The 13,659-nt window shown below is 40.4% G+C and overlaps 1 protein-coding gene across 1 annotated transcript in view; it reads left to right on the top strand.

Annotated features, from left to right (window-relative positions):
- kif16bb (kinesin family member 16Bb) overlaps positions 1–11,936 on the top strand; it is a 29,349-nt gene extending 17,413 nt beyond the window's left edge. Inside the window, exons 17-20 of the mRNA XM_059323904.1 lie at positions 1,951–2,039; positions 7,376–7,549; positions 8,377–8,467; positions 9,172–11,936. Coding sequence (XP_059179887.1) covers positions 1,951–2,039; positions 7,376–7,549; positions 8,377–8,467; positions 9,172–11,400 — 2,583 coding nt within the window. The 3' untranslated portion in view covers positions 11,401–11,936. The remainder of the gene's footprint in view (positions 1–1,950; positions 2,040–7,375; positions 7,550–8,376; positions 8,468–9,171) is intronic.
- Positions 11,937–13,659: the final 1,723 nt, after the last annotated feature.

Below are 13,659 nucleotides of genomic sequence, written 5' to 3'. Positions count from 1 at the left end.
TTTTGGCTGCAGTTTAGGGAATATAAATCAAACTGCTGTTGGGTTGTTTCAACAAGACATCTCAACCTTTTTTTAAATTCTGCTAAATTTAGGTGTTTTTTTTATTGCGCAATGAAAGGAAAAATCTATTGAAATGGTGCTGGTTTATCCATTAAAACTAATAACTCAGTCCTTTTTCATCTATATGTAGAGAGATATATAATCTGTGTAAGCAACAAGTCTTCATACCTACACCGAAGAATAGGTAATTTGCCAGTGACTCTCAAATCAACATATATGACGTTCACAGTTTTAAACGTATGGTTAACATTTTGAAACTGACCAACTTTATTAGGTTAAGATCATCAAAGATCATAGGTTAAATAAGTATTTCACCTGGTTACATGCACCAATATAATTACCTCAGCTTTTGGTTCCAAACAGGACACAAACGGCAGTTTCCTGAGTAAAAGTTGTGTGCTTGTTTTACCCATCCATCAATCCCGCCCTCTTTATACTTCGTCACATGACTTCCTCCTTTTGCTTTTGTCATAATTTCAACCAACTACAAATTTCAATATGGGTCAGAATAAGCCAGAGGACCTGGACGGTTTTGTTTATGAACATTGTTTTATTGTTTTACAGTTTTACCAATCCCATTAGGATTATTGTTTTACATGGATCTCCACACCTCAATTATCACTTGTGCAGCCGTTTGTCTTAATGTGAAAATGAACCAGAAAAGAGCTGCGTAAAACTGATTTTAGGTTAAATACATCAGTATCTCTAAGGTAATACATTTAATTGTATTCCAAAAAAAATCATCACAAATTTAATGAAAACAGCCCAATGAGGGGAAGAACAACAAAAGTGCAGTTAGGGTTAGTCAGTCAGGAAAAACTGTGTGTCTGTGTGAGAAGAGCACCAGTGAAGCAGGTTACAGAGAGGCTTGTAGACACTCTGAAAAAGCTACAGGCTTCCATTCCTGATATGGTAGACGCTGTGCATACAAATACTGTTGCTTGGGTGCTTCACTACTTGCAGCTTTATGGCAGAGTGAAAATCACTCTTCAAAACTCATGACATGTGGTATTAGTGTTTGTCTGAAGCCAAATGAAAATAGTCTGAGGGGGTGACTACTTTTTATACACACACAACAGTGAATGAGTAAATATATTTACAGAATCTGAAAATATTGCTCTGATTTTTACACTCCCTGTATACTAAAATTAACTTCAGGTCTAGTATCCATTTGCCTGCAACTCAAATTGAGTTCCCTTTAAGTATTTCCTCCTGTGCTTTATAGCATTTTATGTTGTAAAATGGATTCACACACCATTTTATAGACACAGCTGTACTTCTGTTTTTGACAGCTTTCTGCTCTCTACATTATTGAAAATTGCACACCATTACAGCCAAGTAAAGCACAGACATCCAGGCCCCGCTGTGGTTCCAAGAAGAGTCTTTGCCATTCATTTTTAACATTGATTCCAAATGAGATAGTCTCAGGACTTCCAACACTCGCTCAGTCTTAGAATATGCTGCCACACCGAGAATGCAGCTTGTAACTATGTTTTTAAAACAGTATATTTCAATATTGGCAAATTGAAACAGAACAGTGCTGAAAATAAACTGTAAAACCACAATAACGGACCTGGTTGTACATTATAGCTGCTCTCCAAAATGCACAACACTTTTATTTTAGGAATATGTGAACGTTTCCTGATGATCACACCCATTTATAGAAGAGCTTTGATTTACCCCATATTAGATTTGGACATTTCTCCAAATGTTTTCAAAGCTAGCCTCTTGTGTTTTGTGAAAAACAGTGTCAAGAACACTGATGACATGCAGTATATACTATAATTAAACCATTGCATGAATGCAAATCTACTGCAGGCAGCTGTCACTCATGGCTCACACTCCGACAGATTTACATTTCACAGTGCTGTCTCATTCTCTTGTCTGCAGAGCAGGGTGCTGTCTACCTTCAGCCTGTCCTTGACTGACATGTCCAAATCTACTGAGGATCTGTCCAAAGTGATGCTGCAAAACCCTGGGTGAGACTCATGTAATATACACATGTAATAGCTCTCTACACGGTGACCTAAGCATAACTGAACCCAGTCCACCTCAATCTCCACAACGTGCCTGCTTATTGAGCAGCATTCATCAAGCACAGAGACCAAATCAAAGCCATAAATCCTGGCAGCATTTCTGTGAGGAGAGGTGGGAACATGCAAAAAAGCTATTCTGAGGTGCTTCATGCTGAGCCAGTGGAAATCACAGCATGCAAGTCTCCTACAGCCCAAGGGTGTGTCCCAAAACGGCCTCTAGTTCTGTAGGTAGTGAACTTCCCTGTGTCCCATTTCCAAAAATCCCTGCAATGCACTTGAAGTTCAGTTCCCCCAAATTCCCAGAACACACAGTCCGTTATTTTTTTTAAATTGCATAGTAATGTTCTGCAAACTGCTACCAGCAGACTGCCCACACTAAAGTATATTTGAGCAATCTGTCTTCTGTCTTCTCTGTATCTCATCAGTTAACCAACTACCATTAAATGAAATTAGTTTAAATGTAAATAAACATTACTTCTTGCACTTACTGTAATATTTGCCAGTAATTTTTTGGCACAAATTAAAATGATTTGACGTCTCAGTGGTAATTATGTTTTACATAATAGTATAGTATTATTAATAATAGCGGCTAGCAGCCTTGCCTGGCTCAGAGACAAGGCTCTGTTTAGACCAGGCTGGTTGCTGCTTGAAGCTGTGAGTGAACTAGGACTAAGGTCATAATATAGTGTCCAAAACTAGAATAGTTAATCCCAAAATTCCACCACACTTTTAACTGTACCTTGATTTTACTCCCCATCATTCGGAATTATTTAATCCAACGGTTAATTATTTAAACCACCCACCACTGGACGGCCTGAAGAGCTGAAATGCATTTTTGGGAAGTTGAGTGTCCAGTAAACTCACATCTCTGATTCTGGCTAATCTATTGGACATTCCGGTATTTCTCGCTTGCACAAAATCCACATACTATGCAACTGAAGTGCACTACATACTCAATTCGTATACAAACAAACCCCATGTTTTTCTCAATTTACATTGTTGTCTGAATTGGGATGTTATTTGTGCCACAGCTGATGACATTTCACAAATAAAAAGTCCACATTTGGCTAAGTACAGACTTATGCTACCTATACACCAGAAGACTTTGAAAAGATTGGGAAAGACTCCTGGAAGACTATCAGCTCACACCTGCTCACATCTAAAGACAAGTGTTTAGAGTTTTTAGTCACAGCCTAGTCTCAGACTGAGATTCTACAAAGACTGTGAATCTTTCAGGGTCACTATTTACAAGAATACAACTAGATTCTTTTAGCATTTTTTACCTACCATGCAATTTTTTTCCTCATCATGCTCTAAGTAAAAACTTACAAAATGGAGGAGAAGCAGCTTTTGGCTCCAGCTGCTCTAGTGTGTGCAGTGGTTTGTGTTGAAAAAACAAAACAATAAAAAGAAGAATAGACGACACAAAATGCCCCTCACAAAGCTGAAAAGGGTTTCTGATTTTCTGACATGAAAAGTTGACTATAGTAAAAAATAGATATAAGGAAGAATAAAGGAAAGGAAAATATATAATTTATTTAATTATAATGTGTGTAATTGAATAGTTATATTCATCAGCTCTTTCAACTCTCATTTAGTTAATCATACATTAATCATCGATTATTTATTACTTATTTTTGTACAGGCCTACATTTATTTGCCCCCAAAATCCCACTTGTGGCTGTAAATATATGACATCACTCTATTTTTATTTAGGACTGAGCTTACTAGCATTATTGTGATGTTACTTTTTCCTGTCTGAGTCATTTTACTGCCGGCCTGGAACCGGGGACCTTTCCCCCGCTCATCTATTGGTTGTTGATTGTGTTACATCACTGCGACTTGCGATAACATCAAACACGTTTGATATGATCCAAACCCAAGACTAGGAAAAGACTGAAATGAAACAGCGCAGATTAAAACCTTAAACTTAACGATCGAGATGATGGGAGCGCGCCATGACTCCAGTAAAACTCCTAAATTTAATAAAGACTTTCAGTTTTTAGTCTGGGTCTGTGAAAATAGTTTGGTGTAAGCCCAGCATTAGGGTAGACACGTGACACATTTGGCAGTGATGACAATATAAAGTGCTGTTATAATTTTTGTTACTGTGTCACCAAATCAAATTTGGTGTTTTTTTCCAGGCAAACAATTTATCATTTAGATTTTTCAATATGTTGTCAATATTCTTACTTGAAAATGTAAAAAGTATAAAACATGCTAGGTGGGCTAAAATCTCTTCGGTCATCCTGAAAAAGAAGTTCTCATACCAAAAAGTGAATTAAGTGCTGGCTTTCTTAAACTTTGGTGTGTGTTAAGATCTAATATGATATCAGATTATATTGTTGCTTGTCCATATAAGTTTGGATGAAGAAAACATTTAAGGTTCATGTTTTGTATTCGGCTTTTGTACAATAGCACTACCTTTGTGTACAGTCTAATGAGTCCTCATATGTAAGATCTTGTCAAACCTTCAATAATTATCAGTTAAATATATACATGAAAATGGAAAGTGGGCAGTAAAGTGCATGATATAAAAGTCTTCTTTGTTGTGAAAATCCATTTTAGTGAGATAAAACATGTATCTGACTGCATGTCACAGTCAACACAGATAAAAGCTCTGAAAAAGCTTGTTAAGTGGGCCTTATTGATTTCAGATTATTTTGTCACAATAGGTGTAGCAGTTTACGCAAAGTTTGAATTGTGCTTCTTGAAATTTCCATCTGTGTCATAACACAACATGTTTTTAAAAAGGCCAACATGTACACACAGCTGAAACTAACACAACAGAACATGAAAGCTGATGTAGGATTTGGGTCCGTACAAACACTATGTGACACTGAAAATAAGATGCTATAATCACATAAAGATCTATGGACAGTGGCTTTAACCAACAGTGACAGTAATCATTTGGTCAGTGCTGGCTCTTCACTAGCAGTTGTGACATTATGTTAATGTGACTGATCTTTATACCCAGCTGCCACTGCCTTGGAACTGTGTGACGGGTCATTGATCTGTCAGTGTCTCAGTGTTCATTGAATTAGTGCCCAAAATCCAATTCACTCTCTAGTGATTCACAGCCTACTTAAGCAGCGAGCAACTTGAGACACACCCATGGTCTCTCATGATCTGATAACCCTGATGTTTTACAACATGTGGAGCTGTCTGATGTAATTTCCCTCACAGTGCAGGATCCCCAAAAAGCAGCGCTCCTGCTCAGGTGTTTCATGCTGTGTTCAGTCCGACACCTACGAACGTGTTTCCGATCTAATGGCCTGAGACTGCTTGGATGTGAAAGCACGAATACATGTGAATATAAAGGATTATGAAGGCTCCTGTCTGCGTCAGTAACACTTGATTTATGTGTGAAAGTGTGTGAAAAGATGGAGAATGGAAGTCAGTAGGAGTCTGTGGTGGAGGGAAATTCGGACAGCTTGATTGAAGTCTGTAGGTGTTAATGGCTGATCAGCAGCAGAACTGACAACTGTTTTTTTTTGCAGTGTAGCTATACACACATAGGGTGGAAAGTCAGTCTTCACATTGCAAAACACTTCAGTTATTTGATCCTCTGAACACGTACAATAAAATATTATAATTTAAAATATTTCAACCTTCTCTCACCTGGCATGCTGAACAGTGAGGAAAGGCCTTTTTCTTCTCTCATTACTTTTTGATATGAATTCCATCCTTGTTCTGCTTATTGTTCCAGTAGCCTAAACTTCCTCCCAGCAAGGACAGAATTGATCTCTTAGTTTGGCCAATCATCTCTGAAAAAATTCCCCTCAGCAGTAAATAGGAGCAAATGATCTGAATTTAAATGGTGGCTGTGGATATCTGTTCAGCTCTGGGAGTGACATGAGATGACCTGCTGATGCTTGAGGGCGCGCTCCTTTGCTACAAAAGCAACCTGCCCATTATGTGATACATCGGTTGGATCTCAGACTTTTTCACTTGAGAGTGTGGACAGGAAGAGGCTAAGTGCATTAACAAAAATATCTGACCTGCTCCTGTCGCATGGGAACACATTTTTATTTATTTATTGAGATTTGTGGTTCACTGATGTTTATGTATGCAATGTCAAAGTGCATTTATGTCAGCTGAATGTGGATTTTCACATCTAGCCTTGCCTCGAAGCATGAGGTGGAGAAAATCAATTTAATTGAGCTTTTAGTTTGGAGAAATAAGACGGATACTCCAAGGAGAGGCAAGAAAGGACTGTTTATCTGTTATGGCAAAGTCCTAAGCTGTTGGATTCTTTATGAAGTCATGACTGGCCACATAACTGACTTTTTACCTTTTAGCAGACATATGACTCAAGTCAACTCCAAGTTATTTTTCTTGGTGGAGTCTTTAGTTCAGGCAAGTCAATCCTAAGTCACGAACAAAGTTTGATGTTGTAGTTTGGCTGGATTTCTCCTTCCTGTGTGAAACTCTTGAATCCAAAAATCATTATCTGATCTGATCCAGAGACCATCAGATAGCATCTTGAGGAGCAATCATTACAATGCAATTACCATAGTACATTCTTGACCTGTCTAAGTCAAGCCTCAAGTTAATTTATTTTCTGTCACGTTATAAGTCATCAAAACAGTGATTCAAGTTGACTCAAGTTCAAGTCACCTTGACTTCATTCCACATCTCTGCCTTCTAGTTTTTTAATATTATTTTAATTAAACAGACTGTGTAACAGAGACCAGATGTTGAAGCCAAGTCAAAATGCAGCTCTTTTCTAACACAGTAAGTTTGGACTCTGAGAGCTACCGGTGATGGAGCAGGCCAGCTGTTGTTTGACCCACGCAGCTTTTAATGGCCACCTCTGCTCTGAAAGTCCCTCGTCTGAGAACCCTCTCAGTATCTTCAATCTCAGGCCAGAAGGCCAAGTGGCAACTTTACTATTTGCCTCCTCTGACCAGCGACAGGCTGTTATTAGGAGCTTGAATCTGTGAAATGGTGTTTTTACACTGGTTAACATCCATCACTCTGGGGGCTTCTGTTCCACTTACACCTCCTGCCACTAGCTTTAGTGCAGTTAGAACAATCTTTCCCGCAAACCCATCTATCTCTGAAGGCTGTGATTTTTCTTCTTCTTTTTTTGTCACTTTACTTTAAGCTTTTCTTTTTAGTCAACATCCCAGGTGCCTCTTTCAAATATCTTTGTTGGAGTTTCATAAAATGGTAACAAAAAGGAATTTGAAATGTTTGAAAATATGGTATGAGACTTGTTAAGGATGTAGGTATTCTCATAAAATATGTGTGTGCATGTATGATGTGATGACTAGGAGGATGGAAGAGAAGCTCAACCAGCAGGAGGTAGGATGGCAGCAGGTCCAAGAAAACCTGAACAGACGCAACCGAGACATCAAAAGACGTTCAAAGGAAAATAGTGGAGCTCCCCATCATCAGAGAGCAGAAGAGAAGACAACGGGGGCAGAGATGGAAGACACTGGCAGTGGGTAAGTTAGGGGGAGGAGAACTGTGCTCTCTGTGGCGATGTTAATGAATCTGTTGTTTGTGTACCAGTTTTGTTCGCAGTCATTCCACAGCAAGAACACTGTAAATCTCTGCAGGAGGAGCAAAGTGTATGACAGAGAAAAATCAAGAAAATGTGGTCAGCTTCTTAGACTGGGAATCCCAGATCAGTGTTCCTCCATTTATTCATGTGAGCAGACAAACATCGCTGAGTGCAGGACATCTTCGGTACTGATCCTCGGGATCTGCAAAAATCCTTTAATCGTCACGAGGACCTGCACTGTGATCCCTCTTGTTGATGTTGTCAACGCTTTAGCGCTCCCGCTTTACCCCCTCACCAACCTGCTGCAACACAAAGCTCAGCCAAAGCCTCTGTTTACTGTCAGAAATCATTCTGAGCTGTATATTTGCTTTCTGCTCCCCCCTCTAGAGTGCTGAGTATTGTATGTAAATCCTCAAATCAACATGCACAGATTCTATTTAATTTCACAGCTAGTAGAGTGGCTCTAATCTCATCCAGCCATTTGGGCTGTTTGCTTTTCAAATCTAATGGATGTTTTTTTGTGAAGGGGTGGGGCGGGGTAGTGGGTATTGCAGTCTTGTCTTTTGCCTGCAAACTGTTTGAAGTCTCCAGTGTCACACCACAGCAAATAATTAAATTTGCTTTGGAAAACAAAGAGCCTGGCAGCATGTATAAGCATATAAACACAGCTGTATTGTGCACACGCCTCCTCATATGAAGACGCAATTTTTGTTTTCTGAAAGAATATGAAATGTTCATTCTTGTCTCTTCAATGTGTCCTTTTTTCAGCCAGATGGATATACTCGCTCCAGAGACAGCTGAGTCCAAAGCGCCAGGCAGCTGTCTTACCTCCGCCACAATAGAGACGATCATGACTGCAGTATGTATTCACATTTTATTTGTTTTACACCCCCGATTAAACATAATAGAAATAAGGATGTAATTATGAAAGCTATGGGTAGTATTTCTGCATTGAATAAACAAGACTTTTAATAGTTTTTTAACAAATTGAATAAAGCCACAACAGTGTTCAAAAAGTGACTTTGTTGTGCAGTTTTTGTTTATCGAGCCACTGAGTTGCCACTGTGCAGCTGAAGTGCGAGTCCCTTTTGTCTTTGCAAAACAGAGCAAATGTCAATACCTACCCCCCTCTCCAGCCAAGCCCAATACAGATTTTTATGAGGCATGAAATACTTTTTCCCTTGGCTTCTTGTGTTTGTTTATTATGCACATATTTTCTTTGAAACCCCTACAGGAAAGTGTAATAGGGTTTAAATGACACTCATTTTGTGAAAGCATATTGCAATGAGAGCACTTTTGAAGTGTTCCTCTTTATACATGTACCTTGTTATTCTTCACTCTGTTTTTACTGTGCATGTATTTATGTATTCAAATATATTGAATACATGAATAAAGATATGCTTTAAAGGGAGCTGGCTGAAATAGTTATTTTAGTTCCCTCCCAGCAATGACACATTTTGCAGTAAATGCTATAAAACAAGCTGGATTTTTGAATTGCTCTGTAAAAAAGTTTTATTTCCTCATTGTTTCTCCTTTCTCACCCACTTACATGATATAAACTAGGCCATACCTGGAAAGTATCCTGTCCCTCACTCTGGTTTTGATGGAGACACACTACAGGGTGGGATAAGCACCAGGGATGGCCAGGAGCAGGACAGGGACTCGTGTCATAAATCAGGGCCAGGACTCATGTCTGAGTGGCCGTGGAGGAAAGCTCAGAGTGGGTCTGGAGATGCGAGTTTTAAAGAAGAGGAGGTTTGGTCAGGGGATGCCAGCCTCCAGCAGACAAGTGTCCTGGGCCCGGGTGATGGATGTGGCATGAAGCCAGAGGGGAATGCTAACGAGATCAAAGGCGTCTGGGCTGACTGCTACAAGGAGAGACCTGGCTCTGGTGGGAGCTCATTAGGCTGCATGTCCCACCTGCAGAGCAGCAGAGGAACTATCTCCACGTCTGTCCTCTCACAGACCAGCACTCATTCTCAGCTCGACAAAAGGCCTCTCAGCAGTCAGGCAGCCTGCCGTCCACCTGAGGAAACTACCTTTAAGGGCCAGTTTGGCTGTGGAGAGATGGATGAATCTGGAGGTTTGGAGGAGATCCCAGGAGTGTGTGTGACAGAGACTGCAGCAGCCACAGTTCAACGCTCGGGGCTTGGCTCTTGGGTCAGCAGATTTTCTTGCATTGTTCAGGATGCAGGGCGAATCCTTCGGAGCTCTCCCACTGTACTGCAGCAAGTCAGGGCAGAAGGACTACAGCCTGTTGGGGCCCGCTGGTCCAGTCACGTTGTCTCTCTGGTCAGGGAAAGTAATGTTCTTTCAGTAGTGAGGGACAGCGAGGTCTTCTCTATGGTTAAAGGGAGCTTTGTCTTCTCTCTGTTGAAGGATAGTCACATTTTTTCCGTGGTGAAAGATCTACCTCTTATACAGCACATCCAGATGGAGATAACTCAAAGCCTTCAGCCTGAGCAGGCAGCTCAGATGATTCAGGGCTGCATTAATCCTGATGCCACACAAACCTTTAGCGAGGTAGGAAATTTTCCAGAAGATGGACTTCTAATCTCAGAAGATACCAGGGCGAAGAATAAGAGTATCAGGGATCTTCAGTTACCACAAGAGCCAGTCAAGGCTGATACTCGTGTAAAACATGGAGACAAACTGATTATAGAGGTGTCACAAGTAAAACACATCAGTGAGGAGGTTACACATGAAGACCAATTTGAGGCATCAGAGACCCTGAGGACAGTGCAGATCAATAACAATGTCCAAATCTTTGGTCAAACGTTGGTAGAATTTCCTGATTCCTTTTTGAACCTGCAAGCTTTACCATTGCCAGACATGATGGACACTTTACAGTCCATCATCTCCACCTCAGTGCTCCCCTCCCAGAAGATTCTAGCTCTCTATTGGCTGAATGTTGCTAAATGCAGCCAACCTGAGCCCCGTCCTGCACTGCTGATCCTGGCGGAGACCGGCCTCTACACCCTGACCTCTGACTCCGGGCTGCTGGTTTTGTTCCATTATCTCCCCTTGTTGCAGCTGAAAGAGGTGCAGATAGGCTTAGCAGGCCACAGTCTGCGTCTGATGGGCACTACAGAGGAGAGCATCCTGGGTGTCTACACCCACAGTCAGCAGCTCACCAAAGAGCTGTGCTGGGCATTACTTGGTATCATCTGCCGGGAGGACAACCGGGTCTCTCAGCACCCACTGCTCCACGGAGACTTGATGGACATGTCTTTACACTGGCAGGCCTGTGTACCTGACCTGCTGCTAGATGCTGGTTTAAGAGTTTGCTGCCAGTTTCAGAAAAGTCTTGCTGATCTTGTTTACCTTCTTCATTGTAACATGGATCAAGAAACAGTAACTCTGGGTGAGGTGCAGATTCTACTGTACACAGGGGTAAGGGTGTTGCTCAGCCCCAGTACCCACACTGAGTCTCTGGCCCAGCTCTTACTCACTGATACCCACCTTGGCCTGGTGCAGGAGGATGCTGTCTTTCACCCGCCTCCACGCTCTGTCACCGTAGCACCCTGCCATCCCCAATTCAGCATTTTAACTCTCCGTCAGCGCTCCAATGTGCGATGCGTGCTGGTGCATGATGAAGACAAGCGTAGGGCTGTCAGCCTGGATGTAATCCTAGCAAATGTGAGGGGCAGGGGTCACCCTGAAAGCGTGACTAAGGCAGCTACCCCGCCTGCACAAGCTTCAAATTCATCTCCGCATGCAGAAGTGTGGAAATTAACTTTCAGTTGCTCCTCTGAGGCCGCCTGCCTGATTAATCACTTGTCAAATGTCTGATCAAGGACTGAACAGCCTGTAATGAACAGCCCAGCTTGAAAACTCTCACTCACAGGGAGCAAAAGTGCATCCCAGCCAGACGATGCAAAGGACAGCTTCACTGGTAAATGACAGTGAAAACTATGACCTGTTTTGAAGTTTCTGCATTGATTTGTTTTTCTAGAATTTTTTGACATTTTAATAATGCATGACTTTAGCACTTTTATCTTTAAAACCCTTGAATGTCTTTGTTCTTGCATTGCTATTGTTCTTTAACCATTAGCCCCCCATTATTATTTTTGTCAAAGAGGTTGTCAGTTTAATGTGGGATGTTTTAAATAATTAGGGGTTCAACAATGAGGATTAAAAACATGTTTGTATCTGTTTCATTTGTGTCATGGGCATTGTTATATTTTTAAAGTATTTTATTACAGATCCAACCAAATTAGCTCACTGTCATGATTTGTTATATATATGTATGTCATGTTGTTATAAATTCCAGATGTTTTATATAAAAATAGATGAATATGTTTGTAAAAATAAAAGGAAGGTAAACCCACTGCTGCTCCTGAGTTTTGTTTACCACTTAGAATGCAGATAAGCTCTGATAGTTGAGCTTTTAACTTGGGAAAACAAAGAATTCAGTCTGATGCATTTCACTGCTTTCTCTAATGTCTTATATTTTGTTTTCCTATCATATCTGTCAGGCTTTCTTTTCCTTTCTACCCTCCTCAAAGGCTCCTCTTTTTTTTTTTCTTCAGCCTCTTTCTCACTGTCAAGGACTTTGCATGAATCTGTATTCCACTGCTAGCATCGAACTTGGCCACTGAAAAGATACACTCTCATTATCTGAGGTCAAGGTGAAACTCCTCTGCACATTTACAACCTGCACAATTGCTCATTGGTTTATTCCTGCCAGTCAACACTGTCTCACTCCAGGACAAGACTGGTTCATTGTATGAGGACTGCTTTCAATGTTGAATAGGTAGGTCATGCTGCATCTCTGAGAAGAAGTTGAGTCTGATTCACATCTCGAGAGTTAGTCTCAGCTAAAGACTGTTTGCTCCTTGTCTTGACTGAGTGACCCCATCCAGCATGGAAAATTACAGGGGCAATATAGTGCAATCAGTGCTCTTGTCTGCTGCAGCGTGAGGGATGGAGATTTGGCCTTGAACGAAGAAACACATCACACCTCATAGCAGTAAAGTTCGAGGCAGAATAAAAGCTTGTAGATGTGAGAGGGTAGTTTTTCTCCTTTTTGCTTGAGACCCTTATTAGCATTCAAACCATCTCCTGTGTATCACACCTTCCTGTGAATAACACGCAAAAAGCTGACGAATCGTAACATTGAAATGAGTCCAGTTTAATAAAAACTGCAAAATGAGAGAATGTCCTTCTGCAGGTAAGATCATAAATTGTGTTGGCCTTTTGAAACCGGAAAACACTTTCGGACCACCAACTGAGCCCTCTAAGTTTGAGTTGTAAGTTGAGTGATAGTTGATGGGGCCTCTAGGGGTCCTCCTCCAAGAAAACTTTGATCTTTAAAAAAATATGCATTTTCACATCATTTTGTGCCATTATTGTTGCCTATCTGTGTACAAAAGTGAGAAAAAAATGAGAACAGATAATAAATACACAACACTCCAAAAGCTTAAAGTCAAAACTTTAGTGAAAGAAGGCTACTGGGGGCTAAACAACAACTGTTAGATCTGGACATATCCATTAAGTTAGTTTTGATGCTCAACACATTGATTCAGCTTAGGTGTTGCCCAAAGCAGGTTGAGTGCTGCACCCAAGATTAATAATAACAGGAAGAACCCTGCATCAAGTGTCATAAAACATTTAACAAGTCTTTCAACCCCTACGACCACACGTCGCATGTTCCTTGCTCAAAATAAATAACAAATGGGAGCGTTTTTAAAACTAGCAGCCCAACTGCTAGCAGGTAATCAACACATCCCAAACCTCAACCTAACAGTAGCCAATTTAAGCACATCATTATTTTTGTGAAACAGAATATAGAATATTGCAGAAAAGTTTATGTCAGTAATTAAATTCTAAAAGTGGAAATAACACATTATATACAGCCATGGAAAGGTATTTTTGTTATATCTGTCCAAACAAATGTACCTTTTAGTTGTACCAGGAATTAAAATGAACTGTAGATTCATTACACACACAATGAAACATTTCATGTCTTAATTTATTTAATTTCTTCCAATTATAATGAATATGGCTTACATTTAATGAAGACTTAAAATTCAGTGTCTCAAAAAATGT

Source organism: Centropristis striata, chromosome 20, assembly GCF_030273125.1.
Source record: "Centropristis striata isolate RG_2023a ecotype Rhode Island chromosome 20, C.striata_1.0, whole genome shotgun sequence".
Lineage (NCBI taxonomy): Eukaryota > Metazoa > Chordata > Actinopteri > Perciformes > Serranidae > Centropristis > Centropristis striata.
This window is presented reverse-complemented; position numbering and strand designations above follow the sequence as displayed.